The sequence below is a fragment of the Lepidochelys kempii genome, chromosome 10 (assembly GCF_965140285.1).
Source record: "Lepidochelys kempii isolate rLepKem1 chromosome 10, rLepKem1.hap1, whole genome shotgun sequence".
Lineage (NCBI taxonomy): Eukaryota > Metazoa > Chordata > Testudines > Cheloniidae > Lepidochelys > Lepidochelys kempii.
In genome coordinates, this window is record NC_136389.1 from 80,667,736 (window position 1) to 80,692,363 (window position 24,628).

At 44.5% G+C, this 24,628-nt stretch overlaps 1 protein-coding gene across 2 annotated transcripts in view; it reads left to right on the forward strand.

The window, feature by feature from the left end:
- Window positions 1-11,394, forward strand: part of SMAD3 (SMAD family member 3) — a 112,795-nt gene extending 101,401 nt beyond the window's left edge. For both annotated transcript variants that reach the window (XM_073304419.2, XM_073304418.2), the window contains exons 8-9: window positions 2,495-2,639; window positions 6,334-11,394. In XM_073304419.2, the coding sequence (XP_073160520.1) occupies window positions 2,495-2,639; window positions 6,334-6,457 (269 nt within the window). In that variant the 3' untranslated portion in view covers window positions 6,458-11,394. The remainder of the gene's footprint in view (window positions 1-2,494; window positions 2,640-6,333) is intronic.
- Window positions 11,395-24,628: the final 13,234 nt, after the last annotated feature.

A 24,628-nucleotide genomic window follows, 5' to 3' on the forward strand; every position in this document is an offset into this window, starting at 1 on the left:
ATAGCATGAAGGGTAAAGTTACTGTTATGAGAGTTTCTACTGTATATCCAGCCATCATCACCAGTGTCCAGGTTCATAAAGGTAAATGTGTAAGGTACCTTAAATAGATTCTGATTCGTTTAAGCAAGAACACAGTCGGGCTCCTAGTCTGGATGTGCTTTGCAAACTATTGGTACTGTACAAATAAGTAATACAATAGTAGTAGTAAATGTTTTTAAACCTTTTGCTGAATGAATATATGAAGAAAATCCTTTTAATTTACATGCATCTATGTTCTTCTCTGTTATTTTCCTACTTCTATTTTATGTTCTTCTTCTAGGGAAACCACATAAGAGGCAATTTCATTGTCTTGGTTGTAGTACTTATATCTATCTAAAACCTACTGAAAAGTCACAGGGGGATTTTAATAGGCTTTACTTAGAAAATAAAAATACATTTATAAACCTTGTGTCAGATATACATGGGTGGGTTGCGTTAGTTAAGTCAGGGTGTGAGCATATTAAGCTTTTTCAAAAATAAAATTTTTATGGCAAAAGTATCTAGAAAATAATATTTGGAAATAATGAGCAAGCCCACCCTTGAGATAGGGTTTTTGTTGGAGGGTTCACACACTTGATGTGGCTTTGGGCCCATCCGTGGCCTCCGTTTCCCTTCTCAGATAGTTCACCAGCAGCTTCCAGTGCTTTTAGGTTGCTGAGGTGACTTAACCCTCTGGCTAAATCACAAGAGTCCACTAGAATCATAGAATATCATCCCAGCCAGGGCTTTGTCAAGTCTGACCTTCAAAACCTCTAAGGAAGGAGTTTCCACCACCTCCCTAGGTAACCCATTCCAGTGCTTCACCACCCTCCTCGTGAAAAAGTTTTTTCTAATATCCAACCTTAACCTCCCCCACTGCAACTTGAGACCATTACTCCTTGTTCTGTCACAGGCTCCAAAATTAATTGAAGTTCATAAGCAAACACAACCCAATCTTCTGCTCCAGGCTTGTGTCTGGCACAGACCTTCCTCTGCAGGTCTGCACTCCTCCACCACGGTCTTTAGCCCTCCTCTTGGGCTCAGCGTCCAGCCTTTTCTGACCTCCAAACAGCCTCAGAGAGTTGCAGCATAGGGGGAACTCATGCCCACTACATGCTATGGGTTTCCAGTCCATGAACCCTAAACAACTGGGCAATCTGCCCGTAATACAAACTGCCCTGTCTTTCCTTTCCAGGACCTCTTTGTATGTGCTTTGCCTGGCTTCCTCACTGGCCTTTTCCTGGCTCTTCTCTCTCTTTTTAATGGAGCATCTCCCTGCCCCCAGATCTGCTCTCTCTGAAGCTTCTCCTCTTACTGAACACAAGCTGCCATATATCTTCGAGCAAGATTTATTCTAGGATGGCCTGTTCCTTGATTTTCCCAGTGGAACTCTTACAGACTCAACCAATGGGTAGCCAGGTCCTGTAGCCGCCGGGCCCCTACATGTGGACATGCTCCCAGCAAAAATGGCTTGATCCCCAAACAGATGACAATATGAGTTATGGTCAGGCTCACAAAGCATGCTCAAGCGTCATTTTTTTTAATCACTTATAATTCGTCTTGATCCAAGCATTTGTTTTTCAAACTTGGACATACTCCCAAATGAACACTAGTCATGTGCCAAGTTTCTAAGTCCAGCACTTAAGTTTTCTGGGTTTAAAAAAAAGTGTGGCAATAATGTTTTACTCTGGGAAACTTGTTATTTTTCAACTACCCAGAACTCAAAACCCGCTGAATGGATTCTTCTTTAGCTTTCAGCTGGGACCAATCATGGAAAATTTCAATTTGAAAGGGGAAATCCTTGGAACGTTATGAACAAGTGAAAAGAGTGTTATAACTGAAACAGTTCCGCATTCTTAACTATAGTACTTGCTACCAAACTATATAGTGTAGTCCTGACATCTGACTTTTGACAGCAAGAGCTATTTTGGCAACTGGCTCTCTACAGGATGGGGTGGTGATGACTTCTGCTAATGGATACCATCTAAATTCAGCTTTTATGGTTTCTTTTGTTTTTAGCTTGTACATTTCTACTAATTCCTTAATTACACTGTCAGAAAAATTAGCAAATATTAAGAGTTGTGGTTGTAATCAAGGTTTGCATTGTAATGCAGAGGAGATGAATGTGCTTTGTGTAGTGCACCTTCTTTATCCTTTGGAGGTAGAAGGAAGTGCCATGTGGTGATGCAGTCTGTTTTCATCAACATAAACATGCTGAGGGGGCAGTAGGGTTCAGCATTGTGGCCCATAACTTGGTATTTCCTTACTTTTTTAGGGGTTGAATTGTGGGGGTGTTGCATTTATAACCAAACTTAATTTCTTTTAGAAGTTTGCTTCTTATTTATGCAATCTGTCCATAACGTAATATGGTTTGGGGATGGGGAGAGCAGAGTTAAGTGGTTTCTTTCCTTAGGCAGAAAGAAAGGGGATTTCTTAATTTAGTTACACTAATGCCATGTTGTCATGTTCCTGACAGGGTGCAACTTGAAGATTTTTAACAACCAGGAATTTGCAGCCCTCTTGGCTCAGTCTGTGAATCAGGGTTTCGAGGCTGTGTATCAGCTGACCAGAATGTGCACAATCCGAATGAGCTTTGTCAAGGGCTGGGGAGCTGAATACAGGTCAGATCTTTTGTCTTCATCTTTCAGTAGACAGCACATTTTGTGCTTATTACCACAAATCATGCATGCTGCAGTCCTTGATTTTGGGAGTCAGAGTGCTCAACAAGGTCTTTATATGCTGCTTTTAGAGTAGGAGACTAAGCCAGCAGTAGTTTTATTAAAGCAGATAGCATGCATTTTTTAAGAATGTGTTTTTCAAATGTTTTAATTTTGTTTCCATAACTGGAGAAATGAGAGGAAAAAGCAGATCAATCCAATATAGTATAAGCTGCACCATTCCTCATTGGGAGGATGTGTATCTGGTTACAGTGTTGGACAGTACAGGATCTCTAACTGGAGCTTAACTGTAGGTGAATCCAGATGGACATTGTAAGAAAAATTATAAGTTATTTATTTCTTGAAGTTAGATTTAAATTTGATGGCTGGCGTTTCTAATGAGCAGAATCATTGTGAGCATTTATTAGTGGATTAGGTTTAGCCTTAACATTTCTTTTGTCAGGGACTTGTGGGATTAAATTGAAAGCAGATGGTCTTGGAAATTTACATTTTAAGATATTGGTTAGGGTCGTTGAAAAATTACTGTAAAATCAAATTCTTCTTGCCCCATTCTCATTGCCTGCCACATGGCAGTTGTTTAAATGTCCTTGTAATTACTGATCTGTTTGCTGTCCTTTCCATAACTTAAAGGAGTATTGAGAGGACAAATTAATAATGACCACTGTAGTTAGGACATACAGTGTGGTGTTTCCTAATACTACAGTACTCGTACAGAAAGCACAGGTTAAAAATAAATGCCAGAGCTTATACTGCCATCCTGAGTAGCATTGCATTTATCAAGCAAACAGAGCTTATAAATGCTCCGTAAGTCACAAAGGGAGGAAAGACAATATTTGCTAATGCCAAATGGGGGAAATGAAATTTGTCAGAAAATAAAGATTGTTTTGTGACAGAACAACATGCAAAGGATTAAAACAAGATCTGCTCTTAAAAATAATTATTTGATGGTGTTCCTTTAAATCTGCAGCCTTATTTAAAGATTCTGTGGTGATATTTACCATCTCAGGATATGCTTGCAGACATGCCTGGCTGGTTCTTCTTTACAGTCTCCTGCAGCAGAAGGGGTTGGGTGGCAATGGGGGGTGGGGTGATGCTATAGTATCAGCTGGAGCCCAGGCCTCTCACGTTACTCTCTTCCTTCATCTCTCCAGATGTTTGGAGTCCATTTTGTTTTTAAATCTTCTGCACCCAGGCCAGACCATTTCAGCTGTGGCTCCTGGCCATGGTCACTAATGAAATCCAGATGAGCGTGACTTACTGGAAGTCGGCTATCTCATTGGAGTATTGTAGTCAGTGAAACTCTATGCTCACATTTACTGTAGCAAAGCCCAACATTTGCTTCCGTGCCACGAGAAATTACATCTAATTGTCTGTCATAGCACAGTTATTTGTTGAACTGATTCATATGAAAATCTCATTGAAAGCTGCATCTAGAGCATTGTTTTAGTAATCTGTGCTTTAGCTGCTTAACCAGTTGAGCAATCTGTTGGCAGGATGTTTGAGTGTTTTTGTGTTCCAGCGATCAGGGGGGCAATTGCATAAGAAGGCCATGACACACAGGCTCTTCTCTAACAGCAGAGCCTAACGCAGGCAAGCCAAAAAGCAACAGAAGGCATCCCTGGTCTAACTTACTGAAATCCATCTTCAAGCTGACATGCTGTCAGTGAAGTCTGATTGTCTTGATAGAGTGTCAAAATAAAGCATGATGTTATAGACTTGGGGATGGGGGGAAACAGCATGCTAAAGAATAGATTTGTATGTAATGGTGCTGAGCTATTTGTTGGCATGCCCTTTTCAGCCAGTGTTTGAGGAGCGGACAAATGTTCCATTTTAACTTCAGTGAGAGTGTTTTAATTTCATGCTGGCCATGAAGGGGATGTGTGCTTCACTGAAATGTCAGAATGAGCGAGACAGTTGTTCCACTCTCCCTTGCAATCCTTCTGTCCAGGTGGCTCAGGACACTTCCATTAGTAAAAAAAGACTCACCCTTGGGCCACTGCACAGAGTAAACCCTGCCAATACACCCACTCTTGTGGCAGCAAACAGTATGCTGCCAACTCTGGTCAGCCATGCTTGATTTGGAAATGGGTGTGGTGCCTTCCAGGCAGTGTCTCCATTTTAAGACCAGAGGGTAATGGATATACATTCATAGATAGAATAGGTTGCAGCTCTCGCTCATGTAGGCAACGAAGAAGGGGTCTCCTCACTGTTATTCTGCAGCTCAAATAGCTGTTGCGTGATTCATCTAGCAGCCCCTCGGAGATTACCCCAACACCAGCTAGGGTCTTGATTCAGCAGCAGTTTTTCCCAAGGCCACTGAGGCTTTGACTTCCTCCTCTTAAACGATTAACGCTTAAAACTCTGAGGATGGGTTCTAAGCTGAGAAATAGAGTACGCTTATCTCCAACCTCTCCCTCTTCTTCCTTCTTTTCTGCAACAGCTGCACCTGCCTCCTGGCCCCAGAACAAGCCCCCTGAGCCTTCCCTTGGTGAAAAGCTGAAATCCAACTTGATACTCTCAAGCAGGAGGAGAGATTCCCCCACACCGTCCCTTGGCCTTCCTCTCCCTGCTTCATGGCCCTTAAGCCTTGTGGAGGCACATCACCTGCTCCAAATGGCATTTGGCCTGTGGGGGAAAGACTTAGTAGGAGGGCAGGTTGAGGGAGGAAGGGGAGGCAGGACAGGATAGAAGTTCCACTAGGCAACAGCTCTGGCTAAGCCTCCTCCATCTACTCACTACAGTTTCCACCTCTCTGCTCTTGAATTGTTCAGGAGATACAGGTTAGTGGCAGCCTACAGGTTAATGATGATGTGTTTCTGAAATACCTACTGGTCTAGGGGGGTGTGTGTGTGTGTGTGTGTGTGAAATAAAAATTTATTTGTACAGTGCCTGGCAGTTCTGCTTCTTAGCTGCTCCTTTTATTCAGTTGGTCAAATCTTAACTTTTCTCCTCCCCGCAACAGCCCTGGAAACAGCATAACTGCACCAATTATTGAACCTACAGGGACCCTGAGCCTGTGGAATGGGGAAGGGTGGGAAATGCAGAGATCCAATGCATGGGTCTGAACCCTCTCTGCAGACCAAGCCACACCTTCAGAGTGGGTGTAGATGTCATCTGGATGATGGGGTGAGATCCCCATACATCTTTCAAAAATTCTGCCATATCTGAACTTTAACCAGCTGCTAAAACCCAATTCTTTGGTTGAGTGAGTGTCCTGATTTTTATTTTTATTTTTAAATTACACACACAGTGAAGTGTTCGATCCAATCTAATTATGAGACAAGGTCTGTGAAAGGCATTTAGACAGTAGCCTTCCTTTCTATCTAGAGGATCAAATGTTGCCTCCTTTCAGAAATCTTTAAGTAGTAAGTAGATGCTATTGCAGTTATCTCCTGCCATGATCATAAAGCATATGGAAGGGGGAAAGGGTTTTTGGGGTTTTTAATTTTTTTGTAAAAACAATTTGGCAGCATATGCACAAAACATGTTGTTGTAGAGAAGAAAGACATTCCTTTGGGGTAACATGCAGGGCTATTGTCTAAGCAGGAAAGAATGTTTTAGTAGCTGTAAAATCTCTTCATATTTTTAAAGTTCTATAAGTCACATTTCTGTTCTGTTCTTTTTTTCATTCTTCTAGGCGGCAGACTGTGACCAGTACCCCCTGCTGGATTGAACTGCATCTTAATGGCCCTTTGCAATGGCTAGACAAGGTCCTTACACAAATGGGTTCTCCAAGCATTCGTTGTTCCAGTGTATCTTAAGGAAACATCTCCTTGAGTGGCAAAACAAGGACTCTGGAAAATGGAATCAGTTTAACCCTTTGCAAAAAGCATAATAAATAAATTCTCCATAGTATTCACGTGATCAGAAAAAACATCAATTGCAAAAACAAGAGGTTGTTTTTAAATGAAGTGCTCATTTTAAGCCACTTCCCTGAAACTATGTTAGCACATATTATGGGCTATTGGAGTAAGAATTTGAAGCTGATATTTTTCATGCTAAGAACACGGACTTCCATTTTAGTGGAGTGAAGCAAACATTCTTCATTTAAATCCTTGTAGTGCCTATGTTGCCTCTGCTATGTACAGCTCCGAGCATGGGGAAGCTGCTTTCATCAGGTGCTCGCTGGGTTGGGGGAGGTTTTCTCTTTGTGTTACTGAACTTCAGCCCAATGCAACATAGCATCTCTGTAAAGCAGATACCATTGAACGTTGCTGCTAAGCCCCGCTTCTGTGTTGCTCTCCGACAGCCTGACAGGCATGTGTCTGCCCTTTCTGAATGGGCCAACCACAGCAGAGGGGCAGAGGTGTTAAATAAAAACAACACACTCACAAAAGAGATTCCTCCAAAAAAGCACTGAGGAGTCCCCCAGAGAGAGTGTTTTTCCCTTGTCAGACAGCGGACAATGAGGCAGGCCTGGCTTTGTGCATGAGATGTATAGTTAATATCGTAATCTTGGAGACTGGATTTACGTGAAGCAAAAGACCAATGTTAAGGTTTGTTTTAATGTCGCTGCAGTGATATTGATTAGCTAGGGCAGCTCTCAGAAAAGTGTGTGTAACTCATTGCAATGAGCTCTTGCCACATCTGGATGAGTTAAGCCTTCCTTGCTAGGTAGTCCATTTGCATTAATTACATGAACTTCTGTATTGTATCCTCTCGATATGTTGAATGGTATCTTACACTTTTTAAATGTTATGGGCTCAGTGAACTTAGTGGTGGGCCCTAGAGAGGAGAGCTACCCAGTCCTTGCTGCCACATTCAGAAAGAGCACATGGGAGTAACCTGATTTAGAGCATACAGTGCCATCACATGCCACTCTACAAATTTAGCTATAATATCTCAGATACAGAAATACTCTCTGTTGTTAAAACCTATGGTCAAGGTGTTTTGTTGCCTGTTAGAAGAAAGTATAAGGGGAGAGCGTGTTTTTTACGTGTATTATAAAATTCTTCTGTTTTGTTTTGTTTTTTTTAAATATCCTCACTTGACAGTTATAATGGTAGTTGTTCCCAGTAATGACTGTCATGGCAAGCAGAAATAACTTCCACAACTGGAAAAAACACACACACACACTGCTTGTTACAAGCTAAAATTTGCCATACACATTTCATAACTACTTCTTTGCCACTCGATCATCTGTTTCGTTTTGTTCCTGTTAAATATCATACATGTTTGTGCCAAAATGTCAGGGAAAAAAGCCTACCACATTCAGAATTTCCTATGGAAATCTGATGTAGAAAGTGAATTACAAATCTATGTCTGACTCTGGGAAGTATAGAATGCTCTTTGCAGTGCTTTGTGATAAATAAAGCCTCAATCCTGCAAGGACTTATGCACACGATTAACTTTTAGACATTGTGAGTAGTTCCTTTGAACTCCATGTGACTAGTCTTGTGAGTGCGCATTTGCAGAATCACAGCCTAAGTCTCCTAACTGGGCAGGGAACTTTTGATACCATTTCACAGATGCATTTCAGGTGTCTGCGTGTGTCTGGTCTGTCTATGTACTAAGGCTTTTATTACATACTTATTCCCTTGGTACCCATTTATGTACTGGCCAAAATAATTGGTTTACAAAATCACACTTTTGTATTTGGAGGCATCACCAAGGGAGGCTACAAGGGAACCTTTCTTTAGTATGCATACCAGACAAATTCTCCTAGATTTACCCTGCTACACAAGCTTTCTGTCCCTATGTGCAGGAGAGTGACTATGCTGTCAGTTTCACACTCAAAATGCCCTTCAGGAGGTTCCTTGCCAGTATTGTTTTCTCCTAGCAAATAAAGGGATGTCTTGGAGGACGACTTTCCATCAAACGTGAGGAATGACCTCTAGTGTGTAATTCATGCTTGTGACCGAGAATTCCAGAGCAGATTTGCAGAGGGACTGATGCTCCCACTGAAGAATCTTCCCCTACAGCTTTGACTGGAGCTCTCGTGGAGCATCAGTGCTTGAATCAGAGTACTGGAGGTTTCTGTCATTCAGTATTTCTGCAGTGCATCTGAATTTGTTTAACTATGAATGCCTGTGATGCATGCATGGAGAGGGGATCTGAGTAATATGGTATTCGCAAGCCATTTAAAAAGAATAGGTCTGACTGTCATTGTGGATTGATTTGTTATATGTTGGCTTCTTTACTTGCAGATATGGGCTTCTGACATAACTGCATGGAAAGATCTATTCTGGAACTTGTTACAGAGCTGTTTTGAATGGATGTTATGGTTAAAAAAAAAAAAACTGCTATGTAAAAACAGCCCCAGGTTTCTTCCCTGAGCATCTGTAGTTGGATCTGCTTATTTCACTGCACAAGCCCTGTTTTACCTCCTTACATAATCATGGAGGAAGCTGGCCTCTCTTCTTTCTGGTGCCTTAGCAACAAAACTGACATCTTAAATTTCTGATTGTTGAATCTTTATAACTAGTGATGGTGTAAAACGGAAAGAATCCAGTTTGACTTTAAGATTCCAAACTGAGTTAGCAGGGTAGCAGCTAGGGGAAGGGGCTGATTGTCTTTTTTTATATGAAGTTCACAGAGAGAATCTCATTCTCCAAATCTGATTTTCATGTGGACTTACTTGGCAAAGCAGGTATCTGTTTTATTTGGCAGAGGGTTAAAACCTGCTAACCTTTATTAATATTTAGCACAGAAAGCAGTATGCAGATCATGATGGTAAACTGTGGTTAGCAACATCATCATTCCTGTAAAATGAATTCAACTAGAAAACAAATCTCTCAGTCAGTACAGTTAGAGAAAAATAATGAGGAAAAAAGTTATCTTAACTTACTTCCTTTCTTCGCCTTCTCACTAATTCATAATAGCTTTATGGTTTTAAAGTCACCTTTTAAGTTCAAGTAGAGAGTACTGTGCCATTTAAACAGCTGAAAAGACTAGGGGAGGAGAGAAACATTGTGATTCAAGGGTTTTGTGTTGCACAGTTTCAAGTGGATATTGTACAGATAAAACCTTGTTCCCCATCAGGTTTGAAACGTACTTAATGTGTCTTAATCATGCCATTTGTGGGTGACACTACTGAAAGGTAGCACTTGAGCGTAGCTTATTGTACTCAGCATTGCTCCAGAGGTGCATGTGTGGGTTGTTTTGTTTTTTACTTATTTTCTAAAACTTTATTATGGTAGCTTTGATATGTAGCACAAATGTATGCAGTCAACCATGCCTTAGCTTAGATTACATATGTGTACTGGAATATCCTCTCATTTAGCTGTAGTCTTGGCTAGTTTACCAGGATTTCATACATTTTTGTTACAAGCTCAGAGTCATTAGCAGGAACTTTGACTCTCTTTTAATTGGCATTGCCATACACAAGGGCACGGCTGCTGGCAGACGTTACAGATCGCCTTGTGATTTTAATGACTGTGGTGAATTTTTTTTTTATTAATGTATTGGACTGAATTGCAGTGTGTATTTTGTGTTTAGCTTGTCTTAGACTAAAATCCAGTGCTATACCTTTGATTTAATCAACAGCTATAAAGTATGTGTGTGTGCAAAGCAGGAGGAATTGGAAGCATCTCCAACTTTTCTCAAGGCTCTTGCTACAAACATTTAGTCAAGGAATGATGATGGGTGGGTGACCTTAAAGAAATAATTTCTATTCGACCAGTTTTCTCTCCTCTTAGAGGGAAGTATACTTGGAACAGTACAGAGACACTGTAGGGTGACAGATTTTCATAGCTGAGTCTGAAGCAGCTAGTGTAGATGTCCATATCTCATTCCAGTTACTAACTGGAAGAAGCACTAGGAGGTAGAGCATAGCTCTGTGGAGGACTTCAACAACACAATAAAATGTCTCAGTGTGAGCTCTCCTGGTACTCTGAGGCACTGGATAGGTAGAAGGAATAGAATATCAAGAATAAACTGGTCTAAGCTAGAATGAGAAATTATTAGTCACTATATAGTAGTTGATTGAGCTGTATGGTTAAGGAATTCAGTATATTCTTATACATGTTTTTATATTTATCTACTTTCTTTGAATATTCAGATGAATCAAATATTTAATTTTTAACAGAGCGCTTCAAGGGTTCCTATTAAAGATCTGAGGTTTCTCATATGCTCCTCTCTGATGATTGTTAATAATTAGGATGTTACTGATGTGAGAGCAGCTAGACATCTGTCCAAGAAATGATCAGCAGACCCTTGCAAATTAAACAATACATTGACTTTTGTTCCATTTACTTCAGTTTATGTTGCAGAAGCACTTGTTTGGGTGGCTGTTCTTTTGTCTTTTAGCAATAAATGCCATACACAGATGGGCCATTGCACTGCGCTCTTCAGGTCTTCTAGTTTGATTATTTTACAACAAAATGAGACTTTAAAAATAATGAAAGAAAGCATTACTCAGTAAATGTTTTGGTTAATCTTCTGCTTCCTCCCATCTGTGACTACTAGACCAATCTGCACCATTGCAGCCTGTTCCATCTTGAGGCGGGAGGAGGCCCATCTCTTTGTTTCTGGAGGGACTTATTCCCCCCTTTTGTAGCTGCCTATGAGCACGTTTGCATTAGTATTTAGATTTTCTTACCCTGAGATTGTATGTTAATGAATGGTTCAGCTGCCTATGTGCTTTAGCTTAAGCATTATTCACCTGTTGTTACTAAAGGCCTGTACCATGTATGCCCTCTTCTTTCATATGTGAAACTTCTATTTTTGTCATTTTAATAAACTTTAATTTGAAAACAAGGCTCTTTAGCAAGTAGATGTCATTGTACTTAGGGTGTGTCTACACTACGAAATTAGGTCGAATTTAAAGAAGTCAGTTTTGTAGAAAGCGTTTTTATACAGTCGATTGTGTGTGTCCCCACACAAATGCTCTAAGTGCATGTAGTCGGTGGAGTGTGTCCACAGTACCGAGGCAACCACCTACTTCCGGAGCATTGCACTGTGGGTAGCTATCCCACAGTTCCCACAGTCTCTGCCGCCCATTTGAATTCTGGGTAGAAATCCCAGTGCCTGATGGGGTTAAAACATTGTCGCTGGTGGTTCTGGGTACATATTGTCAGGCCCCCCTTTCCTCCCTTCCTCCATGAAAGCAAGGGCAGACAATCGTTTTGCGCCTTTTTTCTTGAGTTACCTGTGCAGACGCCATACCACGGCAAGCATGGAGCCCGCTCAGCTAACAGTCACCGTATGTCTCTTGGGTGCTGGCAGACGCAGTACGGCATTACTACACAGCAACAGTTTATTCCCTTTTGGCAGCAGACAGTGCAGTATGACTGGTAGCTGTCATCGACGTAGTCCAGGGTGCTCTTTTAACCGACCTCGATGAGGTCGGGGTGCCTGGGCAAACATGGGAGTGACTCAGCCAAGTCATTTCCCTTTTAAGTTTTGTTTCGTAGTGATTCAATCCTACCGGCAGTGCACTGTCTTTTAATCTGCAGCCAGCAGAAGAAGATGGCCAGCAGTCATACTGCACCGTCTTCTGCCGAACACCCAGGAGATGACGATGCTAGTGGTCATACTCCACAGTCTGCTGCCAGCAAGATGTATAAAGATAGATCAAGTGGATCAAAACAAGAAATAGACCAGATTTGTTTTGTATTCATTTTCTCCTCCCTCCCTCCGTGAAATCAACGGCCTGCTAAACCCAGTTTTGAGTTCTATCCTTCAGGGGGCCATTCTGTTTCTCGCAAAGCCACCCTTTTTATTGATTTTAATTCCTGTAAGCCACGTCGTCAATCATCCCTCCCTCTGTCAGAGCAACGGCAGACAATCGTTCCGCGTCTTTTTTCTGTGCAGACGCCATACCATGGCAAGCATGGAGCCCGCTCAGATCACTTTGGCAATTAGGAGCACATTAAACACCACACACATTATCCAGCAGTATATGCAGCACCAGAACCTGGCAAAGCGAAACCAGGCAAGTAGGCGACATCAACATGGTGACGAGAGTGATGAGGACATGGACACAGACGTCTCTCAAAGCACGGGCCCTGGCAATGTGGGCATCATGGTGCTAAGGGGGCAGGTTCATGTGGTGGAACGCCGATTCTGGGCTCGGGAAACGAGTACAGACTGGTGGGACCATATAGTGTTGCAGATCTGGGACGATTCCCAGTGGCTGCGAAACTTTTGCATGCGTAAGGGCCCTTTCATGGAACTTTGTGACTTGCTTTCCCCTGCCCTGAGGTGCAAGAATACCAAGATGAGAGCAGCCCTCACAGTTGAGAAGCGAGTGGCAATAGCCCTGTGGAAGCTCGCAATGCCAGACAGCTACTGGTCAGTCGGGAATCAATTTGGAGTGGGCAAATCTACTGTGGGGGCTGCTGTGATGCAAGTAGCCCACGCAATCAAAGATCTGCTGATATCAAGGGTAGTGACCCTGGGAAATGTGCAGGTCACAGTGGATGGCTTTGCTGCAATGAGATTCCCTAACTGTCGTGGGGCCATAGACGGAACCCATATCCCTATCTTGGCACCAGAGCACCAAGCCGGTGAGTACATAAACCGCAAGGGGTACTTTTCAATAGTGCTGCAAGCACTGGTGGGTCACAAGGGACGTTTCACCAACGTCAACGTGGGATGGCCAGGAAAGGTACATGATGCTTGCGTCTTCAGGAACTCTGGTCTGTTTCAAAAGCTGCAGGAAGGGACTTTATTCCCAGACCAGAAAATAACCATTGGGGATGTTGAAATGCCCATAGTTATCCTTGGGGACCCAGTCTACCCCTTAATGCCATGGCTCATGAAGCCATACGCAGGCAGCCTGGACAGTAGTCAGGAGCTGTTCAACTACAGGCTGAGCAAGTGCAGAATGGTGGTAGAATGTGCATTTGGACGTTTAAAAGCGCGCTGGCGCAGTTTACTGACTCGCTTAGACCTCAGCAAAACCAATATTCCCACTGTTATTACTGCTTGCTGTGCACTCCACAATATCTGTGAGAGTAAGGGGGAGACGTTTATGGCGGGGTGGGAGGTTGAGGCAAATCGCCTAGCTGCTGGTTACGCGCAGCCAGACACCAGGGCGGTTAGAAGAGCACAGGAGGGCACGGTGCGCATCAGAGAAGCTTTGAAAACCAGTTTCATGAGTGGCCAGGCTACGGTGTGAAAGTTCTGTTTGTTTCTCCTTGATGAAACCCCCCACCCCTTGGTTCACTCTACTTCCCTGTAAGCTAACCACCCTCCCCTCCTCCCTTCGATCACCGCTTGCAGAGGCAATAAAGTCATCGTTGCTTCACATTCATGCATTCTTTATTAATTCATTACACAAATAGGGGGATAACTACCAAGGTAGCCCAGGAGGGGTGGTGGAGGAGAGAAGCACCAGGAGGGGTGGTGGAGGAGGGAAGGACGAGGCCACAGAGCGCTTTAAAAGTTTAAAACTTATTGAATGCCAGCCTTCCATTGCTTGGGCAATCCTCTATGGTGGAGTGACTAGGTGGCCAGAGGCCCCTGCACCGCATTCTTGGGCGTCTGGGTGTGGAGGCTATGGAACTTGGGGAGGAGGGCGGTTGGTTACACAGGGGCTGTAGCGGCGGTCTGTGCTCCAGCTGCCTTTCCTGCAGCTCAACCATATGCTGGAGCATATTAGTTTGATCCTCCAGCAACTTCAGCATTGAATCCTGCCTCCTCTCATCACGCTGCCACCACCTTTCAGCTCAGCCCTCTCTTCAGCCCGCCACTTACTCTCTTCAGCCTGCCACCTGTCCTCATATTCATTTATTGCTTTCCTGCACTCTGATATTGTGTGCCTCCACGCATTCGTCTGTGCTCTATCAGTGTGGGAGGACAGCATGAGCTCAGAGAACATTTCATCGCGAGTGTGTTTTTTTCACCTTCTAATCTTCACTAGCCTCTGGGAAGGAGAAGATCCTGTGATCCTTGAAACACATGCAGGTGGTGGAGGGAAAAAAAAAAGGGACAGTGGTATTTAAAAAGACACATTTTATAGAACAATGGGTACACCCGTTCACGGTAAACCTTGCTGTTAACATTATATACATAGCACGTGCTTTCGTTCCAAGGTCACATTTTGCCTCCCCCCAGCGTGTGGCTAGCCCTCATCCCTCCCCCCTCCCTGTGGCTAACAGCGGGGAACATTTCCATTCAGCTACAGGCAAACAGCCCAGTGGGAACAGGCACCTCTGAATGTCCCCTTAAGAAAAGAACCCTATTTCAACCAGGAGACCATGAATGATATCACTCACCTGAGGATAACACAGAGAGAGAAAGAACGGATGTTGTTTAAATGCCAGCAAACATACACTGCAATGCTTTGTTCTACAATGATTCCTGAGTACGTGCTACTGGCCTGGAGTGGTAAAGTGTCCTACCATGTAGGATGGAATAAGGCTGCCCTCCCAAGAGACCTTTTGCAAAGGCTTTGGGAGTACATCCAGGAGAGCCGCGAATGCCAGGGCAAAGTAATCCTTTCACATGCTTGCTTTTAAACCATGTATAGTATTTTAAAAGGTACACTCATTAGAGGTCCCTTCTCCGCCTGCTGGGTCCAGGAGGCAGCCTTGGATGGGTTCGGGGGGTACTGGCTCCAGGTCCAGGGTGAGAAACAGTTCCTGGCTGTCGGGAAAACCGGTTTCTCCCATTGCTTGCTGTGAGCTATCTACAACCTCATCATCATCATCTTCCTCGTCTCCAAAACCTGCTTCCATGTTGCCTCCATCTCCATTGAAGGAGTCAAACAACAGGGCTGGGATAGTGGTGGCTGAAACCCCTAAAATGACATGCAGCTCATCATAGAAGTGGCATGTTTGGGGCTCTGACCCGGAGCGGCCGTTCGCCTCTCTGGTTTTCTGGTAGGCTTGCCTCAGCCCCTTAAGTTTCAAGCGGCACTGCTTCGGGTCCCTGTTATGGCCTCTGTCCTTCATGCCCTGGGAGATTTTGACAAATGTTTTGGCATTTCGAAAACTGGAACGTAGTTCTGATAGCACGGATTCCTCTCCCCATACAGCGATCAGATCCCGTACCTCCCGTTCGGTCCATGCTGGAGCTCTTTTGCGATTCTGGGATTCCATCATGGTCACCTCTGCTGATGAGCTCTGCATGGTCACCTGCAGCTTGCCACGCTGGCCAAACAGGAAATTGAAATTCAAAAGTAAGCGGGTCTTTTCCTGTCTGCCTGGCCAGTGCATGTGAGTTGAGGGTGCTGTTTAGAGCGGTCACAATGGAGCACTCCGGGATAGCTCCCGGAGGCCAATACCATCTAATTGTGTCCACAGTACCCCAAATTCGACCCGGCAAGGCCGCTTTCAGTGCTAATCCCCTTGTTGGGGGTGGAGTAAGGAAATAAATTTTAAGAGCCCTTTAAGTCGAAAAAAGGGCTACGTCATGTGGACGGGTGCAGAGTTAAATCGATTTAACGCTGCTAAATTCGACCTCAACTCCTAGTGTAGACCAAGGCTTCGACATGAGGATTGAGCTGGAACACAGTTGCAATTCTAGAAATCACAGTTAACAATGCAGAACCAACAATATCTTCAGCTACTGAAAATGTCCCAGGTTGTGTGTTTAAATATGGGATTGCAAATAAGAAAGATCATTGTTTTGCAAGTTATGCTGTGTGAAGCCCACAAGAAAGTGATACATGAAGTCACAACAGGTTTGTTTATTTTTATTTTATTTACCACTTGACTGGAAAGTGTGGAAGCATCATGGTTTAAGATGAAAGGGATGTGCTGCCAATTGCGGGAAGATCAATCATGGCTAACTGTTCAGTGCTTGCCTAATATACCAAACTATCCACACTCATCCAGCAGTTTTGAAATGTAAAAACTCACTGTCAGAGGCCTGTGAAATACATAGAAATATCTACAGCTTTAGCTTTGACCTCTGTTTCTAAAATGACTAGTATTTTACACCTTTTGAGATCTGAGCATCAGGCATAAAATCCTTGAAGTCTTAAGTTGAAATATCATGGGCAGCTCAGCCCTTCATCTTTCCAAAGAAGATAAATGTAAGTGGATGGATCTTGATGTCCATATAGGGCATCGAGGGCGTTTTTCCAGTATAGTTCTATATACACCATATATTAGTAAAAAATATAAAGCAATACTAATGGGTAGGTCTGTAACCAGGCTGTCATTCATTGTGATAGGTGGGTTGAAAGCCCTTCCCTTAAGATAGTAAGATCAACAAGTAAGGATTTTGCCCTTTGATCAGGGTTCCTGTAGTAGAAACTTGTTACAGTTGTATTTGAAAATGTCACCTGTCTTAATTATCTGGCTGCCCAAGAATTGCACATCCTTACACAAAACAGCTTGGTCTGGAAGATCATGCGTGTAATTATAATTGCCTGACGGTGTTTTGGAGATTGTTGGCAACTTGTTAGATACTGTACCCCTTTTCTTTCAGAAGGAGTCGAGATAATGGTAGTGTATGTATTCCCACTAACCTTTTTTTTTTTTTTTTTTAAAGCCTGGAACAATAAAAAATACACCATGATGCAAACTGCTGGAGTTTGGCAATCTCTGCTCAGAGGGTCCGCTACTGAAAGAGTTAGTGAGAAAATGTATGCTTTGGGATTGCCATGGGGAAGTTGCACGCAGCATCTTTATTATGCACAACTCCAGTCCTTCCTGACTTGCATTTTTGTGAACCGTAGCAGTCATCAGTTGCCCACAAAACGTACAGCATTCCTGTTAACAGTGTTAGTATCAGTTGTATATATCTCCCCGCTTTGGGGACCACATCCTGTAGTGGCAAGGCTGAAAATAGCTCTTCTCAGCTCTGTCTTGTAAAACTACAAACTCTGGATCTAATCTTCTCTGGATGCTCATGTGTAGCCCACTAACTGGAGCTGAATATGTGCATCATGGAGCGATGGTACAGTTGCCGTGGTTTTGAGTTGAACATCTTTTGGGTGTGCATGCTATTCCTGCTCAGTAGAGCTCTTCCAAACCTTGCATTAGGAAATGACTCCTCGGAGTCCAGTTGTGTTGTCAGAAGTGAACCATAGCTTCTTCCCTCTGTGGTCACTTGAATTAAACAGGGAACTGGTTATTTCTTTATTTTTGGCATGTCCCCCCAACCCTATGCCAGACTCTCAAATACTCTGTCAGCACTAGCAAACTCCATAGGTATAATTTTCCAAGCACCAACTCCACCGATGGCAGATACAGCACAGAGGGGGCTCAGATGTTTGCCAACCCATCTAATGGTTAGGCAGCGTGGTGTTGAATGCTTTAGCTCTGTCTACACTACAGCTTGCACTGTTGTATCTCTTGCTGCACACTGGGGCATTTATGCTATGAAGTTCTAGAGTAAATGCAGCAGCAGTAATGGAAGGTAGTTATGTTGAGAGTGTAGCTTAATTCTGGCATCACAGAGTCTGAGTAGGGAGACAGCACACTCAAAAAGCATTGTTAATCAAGTAGAGTAACTTTATGAGCCAAAAAGCCTATTTCTATGAACTTGTCTAATTGCCCTCCTAGTGTGTCATAGAATTGAGCAGTACACTTCTTCCTCCCCCTCACCCCCCGGCCCGTGATAAGGGGTTTAAGGAAGAATGCTTTTTCCACTCCACTTTCCAACGATGTGGTAATGAACTGGCTTCGTCCAGATTTTCACTAGGTTTGCCAAAAGCGAAGGTAATGTAGTAAATCAATTTCAGTTCTCTTAGCAGTCACCTTAGTTTATAATTCTTGATTTTCTTGTACTTCAGTATCACAAACTAGTCATTGCAGTAAAATTAGAGATATAAACAAAATACATGTTCAGTGATAAATGAAAGATATAATGAAGCAATTACACATTGCAAATGTATTGTCCAAAAAGTTTGAAATGTCATTCCTCTTAAGCTTTAATTTAAGCAAATGTTGCATAACAAATGACTGATACCTACTGGCAGGAAACCCTTCTTGTAAGTATAATTATAGAATTATGCATTTGTATTACAGCTTGGCGTGCAGAATTTTTTAATGCCCCAATACTAGAGCATGATGGAAAATTCCTGATTAGCAGATCTATAGTTCTCAAATTGTGGTGGGTCTGTTGCTTTGTTCAATATGCGTAATTCAATAATCAGTTTTGGATCCCTACCCTGGACTTTTCCTGCTATCTTCATGGATTCCAAGGCCAGAAAGGACCATTGTCATCATCTAGTCTGACCTCCTGTATAGCACAGGCCATAGAGCTTCCCCAAAATATTCCTCAACCAAATGTTCTAGAAAAATATGTGTTTGATTTTTAAAATGTCAAATGCTGGAGAATCCACCACACCTCTGTTAAATTGTCCCAATGGTTAATTATCCTCACTGTCAAAAATGTATGCCTCATTTCCAGTCTGAATTTATCTAGCTTCAACTTCCAGCCACTGGATTGTATTATACCTTTCTCTGCTAAATTGAATCAAATATTTGTTCCCATGTTGGTACTTACAGACTGTAATCAAGTCACCCCTCAACCTTCTCTTTAAGTCAAATAGATTGAGCTCCTTGAGTCTCTCACTACAAGACATGTTTTCTAATCCTTTAATCATTCTCATGGCTCTTCTCTGAAACGTCTCCAATTTATCAACATCCTTCTTGAATTGTGTACACCAGAACTGGATGCAGTATTCCAGCAGTGGTTGCACCAATGCCAAATACAGAGGTAAAATAACCTCTCTACTTCTACTTGAGATTCCTATTTCTGCATCCCAGGATTAGCTCTTTTGGCCACAGTGTCAGATTGGGAGCTCATGTTTAGCTGATTATCCACTATGACCCCCACTGCTGGAGTCCCACATTGTGCAAGCCTGGTGTACGTTCTTTTGTTCCAAGATAAGTTTACATTTAGTTGTATTAAAACACATTGTTTGCTTGCACCCAGCTTACTAAGCAATCCACATCACTCTGAACCAGTGACTTGTAATCTTCTTTTATAACTTCCTCAATTTTTGTGTCCTCTGCAGCTTTATCAGTGACGACTTTGTTGTCTTCTAGATCACTGATAAAACTGTTAAATGGCATAGCGGTCCCAGGGAGACCCCACTGGAAATAGATTCAGATTCCCCATTTGCAGTTACATTTAGAAACCTATCAGCCAGTTCTTAATCCACTTAATGTGTGCTGTTTTGGTTTTTTTAATCAAAACGTCATGATGTACCAAGTCAAATGCCTTACTTAAATCTAAGTACATTATGTCAACCCTATTACTTTTATCCATCAAATGGGCCAGTAAGCTCCTCAGCCAGCTCTTTCAAAGCTCTTGAATGCAATTTATCTGTAGCTGCCTATTTAAAAATATCTAACTTTAGTAGCTGCTGTTTCTTCTTTGAGTGCTTGCTGATGTCCATTCCGTATTAGGTGTGCGTGCTTGCCACATGCACCAGTTCTGGAAGTTTTTCCTTTAGCAGTATCTGTAGGGGACCGGCTCTGGCACCTTTGGAGTGGCGCCCACATGGCGCGGTATAAGGGGCACCACCAGCTCCCCCCACCCTCAGTTTCTTTTTGCCCCCAGTGATGGTGCTAGAACTTCCGCTGCTTCGGCTAGCTTTCGCTGAGTTCAGTGTGTCTCACGAACATTTATTTGAAAAATAGTTGTATACAGTTTTAGTAATTATCCTTCGTATTAGTTCTAGTTAGTTGGTCCCGGATGGGACTCAGCCTAGGGATCCCCAGGCTTTAAACCATGAGATCGTTGTAAGTGGCCCATGCCCATCAGCGACCCACAGGTTCGCTGTTTAAGGTGTCTAAGAGAAGGACACATAAGCAACAAGCGTTGCATCTGTAAGTAGCTCAAACCCAGGATGGAAAAGGAGAGAGACCTCCATCTCGGGACACTCCTGATGGAGTTGGCACTGACCCCAGCATTGGAGCAGAGGTCCGACTCAACCCCAAGCACCGCAGCATCAGGACAGAGCGCCCTGCCGGTGCTGTCTACGAGCCGGAACCAATCCCACTCCCTGGCCAAGAAGCCCAAGAGGTCCATGAGGGGAAGATCTCCCACTTCCCGTAAGGGAAAGGGGAGGGCCGTGCTGGGCGGCTTAACACCTCTGTCAGGGAGTTGGGTCCCAGCTCATGTCGACCCGTTGAGCGCCTCCCGTGCTATGCCTGCCACACGGGACAGTGACAAAGGCCTCCATCAACTCGAAGTCCCGTTGACGCCCGAGGCCCTGCAAGCAGCACGGGAGATCCTGACGCTACCGGTGCCGCCCACCCCAGCTCCGGCAATACCCAAGCGCGGGGTAAACCCAACTTCAGACCGTTCCGAGTGCCCCGCCTCAGCAGCGCCGCTCCTGCCAGCGCTCACCCGCACCGAGCCGTCATGCCTTGGACTGTGGGAGGCAGGCTCAGAGAAACCCTCTTCGGTCTCTGGATGGGAACCTGGGAGGCAGCGACCATGAGATGGTCGAGTTCAGGATCCTGACACAGGGAAGAAAGGAGAGCAGCAGAATACAGACCCTGGACTTCAGAAAAGCAGACTTTGACTCCCTCAGGGAACTGATGGGCAGGATCCCCTGGGAAAATAACATGAGGGGGAAAGGAGTCCAGGAGAGCTGGCTGTATTTTAAAGAATCCTTATTGAGGTTACAGGGACAAACCATACCAATGTGTAGAAAGAATAGTAAATATCGCAGGCGACCAGCTTGGCTTAACAGTGAAATCCTTGCTGATCTTGAACACAAAAAAGAAGCTTACAAGAAGAGGAAGATTGGACAAATGACCAGGGAAGAATATAAAAATATTGCTCGGGCATGCAGGAGTGAAATCAGGAAGGCCAAATCACACCTGGAGTTGCAGCTAGCGAGAGATGTTAAGAGTAACAAGAAGGGTTTCTTCAGGTATGTTGGCAACAAGAAGAAAGTCGAGGAAAGTGTGGGCCCCTTAATGAATGAGGGAGGCAACTTAGTGACAGAGGATGTGGAAAAAGCTAATGTACTCAATGCTTTCTTTGCCTCTGCATTCACGAACAAGGTCAGTTCCCAGACTACTGCACTGGGCAGCACAGCATGGGGAGGAGGTGGCCAGCCCTCTGTGGAGAAAGAAGTGATTCGGGACTATTTAGAAAAGCTGGACGAGTACAAGTCCATGGGCCCGGATACGTTGCATCCGAGAGTGCTAAAGGAGTTGGCGGATGTGATTGCAGAGCCATTGGCCATTATCTTTGAAAACTCATGGCGATCGGGGGAGGTCCCAGATGACTGGAAAAAGGCTAATGTAGTGCCCATCTTTAAAAAAGGGAAGGAGGAGGATCCCAGGAACTACAGGCCAGTCAGCCTCACCTCAGTCCCTGGAAAAATCATGGAGCAGGTCCTCAAGGAATCCATTCTGAAGCACTTAGAGGAGAGGAAAGTGATCAGGAACAGTCAGCATGGATTCACCAAGGGCAAGTTATGCCTGACTAATCTAATTGCCTTCTATGATGAGATAACCGGTTCTGTGGATGAAGGGAAAGCGGTGGATGTATTGTTCCTTGACTTTAGCAAAGCTTTTGATACGGTCTCCCACAGTATTCTTGCCAGCAAGTTAAAGTAGTATGGGCTGGATGAATGGACTACAAGGTGGATAGAAAGTTGGCTAGATTGTCGGGCTCAACGGGTAGTGATCAATGGCTCCGTGTCTAGTTGGCAGCCGGTATCAAGTGGAATGCCCCAAGGGTCGGTCCTTGGGCCGGTTTTGTTCAATATCTTCATAAACGATCTAGAGGATGACGTGGATGGCACCCTCAGCAAGTTTGCAGATGACACTAAACTGGGAGGAGAGGTAGATACGCCGGAGGGTAGGGATAGGATACAGAGGGACCTAGACAAATTAGAGGATTGGGCCAAAAGAAATCTGATGAGGTTCAACAAGGACAAGTGCAGAGTCCTGCACTCAAGACAGAAGAATCCCATGCACCGCTACAGACTAGGGACCAAATGGCTCGGCAGCAGTTCTGCAGAAAAGGACCTAGGGGTTACAGTGGACGAGAAGCTGGATAGGAGTCAACGGTGTGCCCTTGTTGCCAAGAAGGCCAATGCCATTTTGGAATGTATAAGTAGGGGCATTGCCAGCAGATCGAGGGACGCGATCGTTCCCCTCTATTCGACATTGGTGAGGCCTCATCTGGAGTACTGTGTCCAGTTTTGGGCCCCACACTACAAGAAGGATGTGGAAAAATTGGAAAGAGTCCAACGGAGGGCAACAAAAATTATTAGGAGACTGGAACACATGACTTATGAGGAGAGGCTGAGGGAACTGGGATTGTTTAGTCTGCGGAAGAGAAGAATGAGGGGGGATTTGATAGCTGCTTTCAACTACCTGAAAGGGGGTTCCAAAGAGGATGGATCTAGACTATTCTCAGTGGTAGCTGATGACAGAACAAGGAGTAATGGTCTCAAGTTGCAGTGGGGGAGGTTTAGGTTGGATATTAGGAAAAACTTTTTCACTAGAAGGGTGGTGAAACACTGGAATGTGTTACCTAGGGAGGTGGTGGAATCTCCTTCCTTAGATATTTTTAAGGTCAGTCTTAACAAAGCCCTGGCTGGGATGATTTAGTTGGGGATTGGCCCTGCTTTGAGCAGGGGTTGGGCTAGATGACCTCCTGAGGTCCCTTCCAACCCTGATATTCTATGATTCTGTGACCCTGGATTCAAGGCGTGGCTTACCTGTAACCTGGCACAGACCTATGGAGGCATGCATTCCCTGGCATGAGCGTCAAGACCGACCCAGCGGGTCTCCAACATCTCGGAACGGGGTCACTGGTCACCCGCCCACTTGCAGCTGGCACCAAGACGCGAATCTCTTCTATCGGGGAGATTCTATTAACGACCGGCCCACTCTGGATCCCGGTACAGGTCAAGCACTGTGAGACATAAATTGCTGGTCTACCAGCACAGATCTGCCGAATGATGAAGATTCCCCAGGGCCGTGTGGGAGGAACTCATCCTGATCGGACAGGTCGGCGTTGAGGCACAGAGGCCGGCACCGCGGTGAGGAGGGCCAGCCAGTCATGGTCACTCCGCAGAGTCCGTTCCACCTACGACTCCAGTGCTCATCAGGAGTGCCTGGTAGCAGGACAGGCCCTGGCACTGTCAACTTCATCAGCACCACAACCAACCCCGTGGCCTCTGGGCCAATGGCCAGCAGTGTGGTACCCTTGAAATCCCCCATGGGGGTTCACCCAGCCTTCCCAGGCCTCCCGATCAGTGGTGAGGGTCTCAGGCCATCAGCTGCAGCATCACGGCCCTCTCCGGAGCTGGAGGCCCCACAGGGGAAGCCCCCCGACCATGAGGACCTAGGGTAGCAGCCAGTTGGACCACCAGGGGATGTGGTGCATCCCTTGGCGCTGGCTTTGTCGTCCTCATTGCTGGACGAAGCAATTAGGGGATCCCCTTCACCCAGTTCCACAAGGTGATGCCAAGGCTCATCAGGAGCTTTTAAAGAGGGTTGCCTCTAACCTGGGGCTCCAGGCAGAGGAACTTGAGGAGCCACCGGACTCAATGTTCTATGGCCTTCGCTCCAAAGCACCCGCTAGAGTAGCTTTACCCCTACACAAGGGGGGTATTGAAAATAATTAATGCCCTATGGCAAACCCCCTCTTCCCAGCCACTTATCTCAAAAAGGGCTGAGCTTAAATACTTTGTGCCAGATAAAGGCCATGAGTATCTCTATACTCACCCAAACTCCCTTGTAGTTGAGGCTGTTAACCAGAGGGAGAGGTAGGGTCAACCCGGGCCTACGCTCAAGAATAAAGACTCAAAGAGACTGGATCTGTTTGGGCGAAAAATTTATTCGTCTTCTTGCCTTCAGTTGAGAGTGGCCAACCACCAAGCCCTCCTGGGCCGCTATGACTACAATATGTGGCAGTCTGTGGCCAAATTCGAGGTCCAAATTCGAGGTTCGAGCCGGTCCCCTACGGATACTGCTAGAGAGAAGAACTTCCAGCACCGGTGCATGGGGCGAGCACACACACCTAATATGGAATGGACATGAGCAATGCATCTCAAAGAACACCAATTACGGAAAAGGTAACTGTCTTTTAACATCCTCCAGACACTA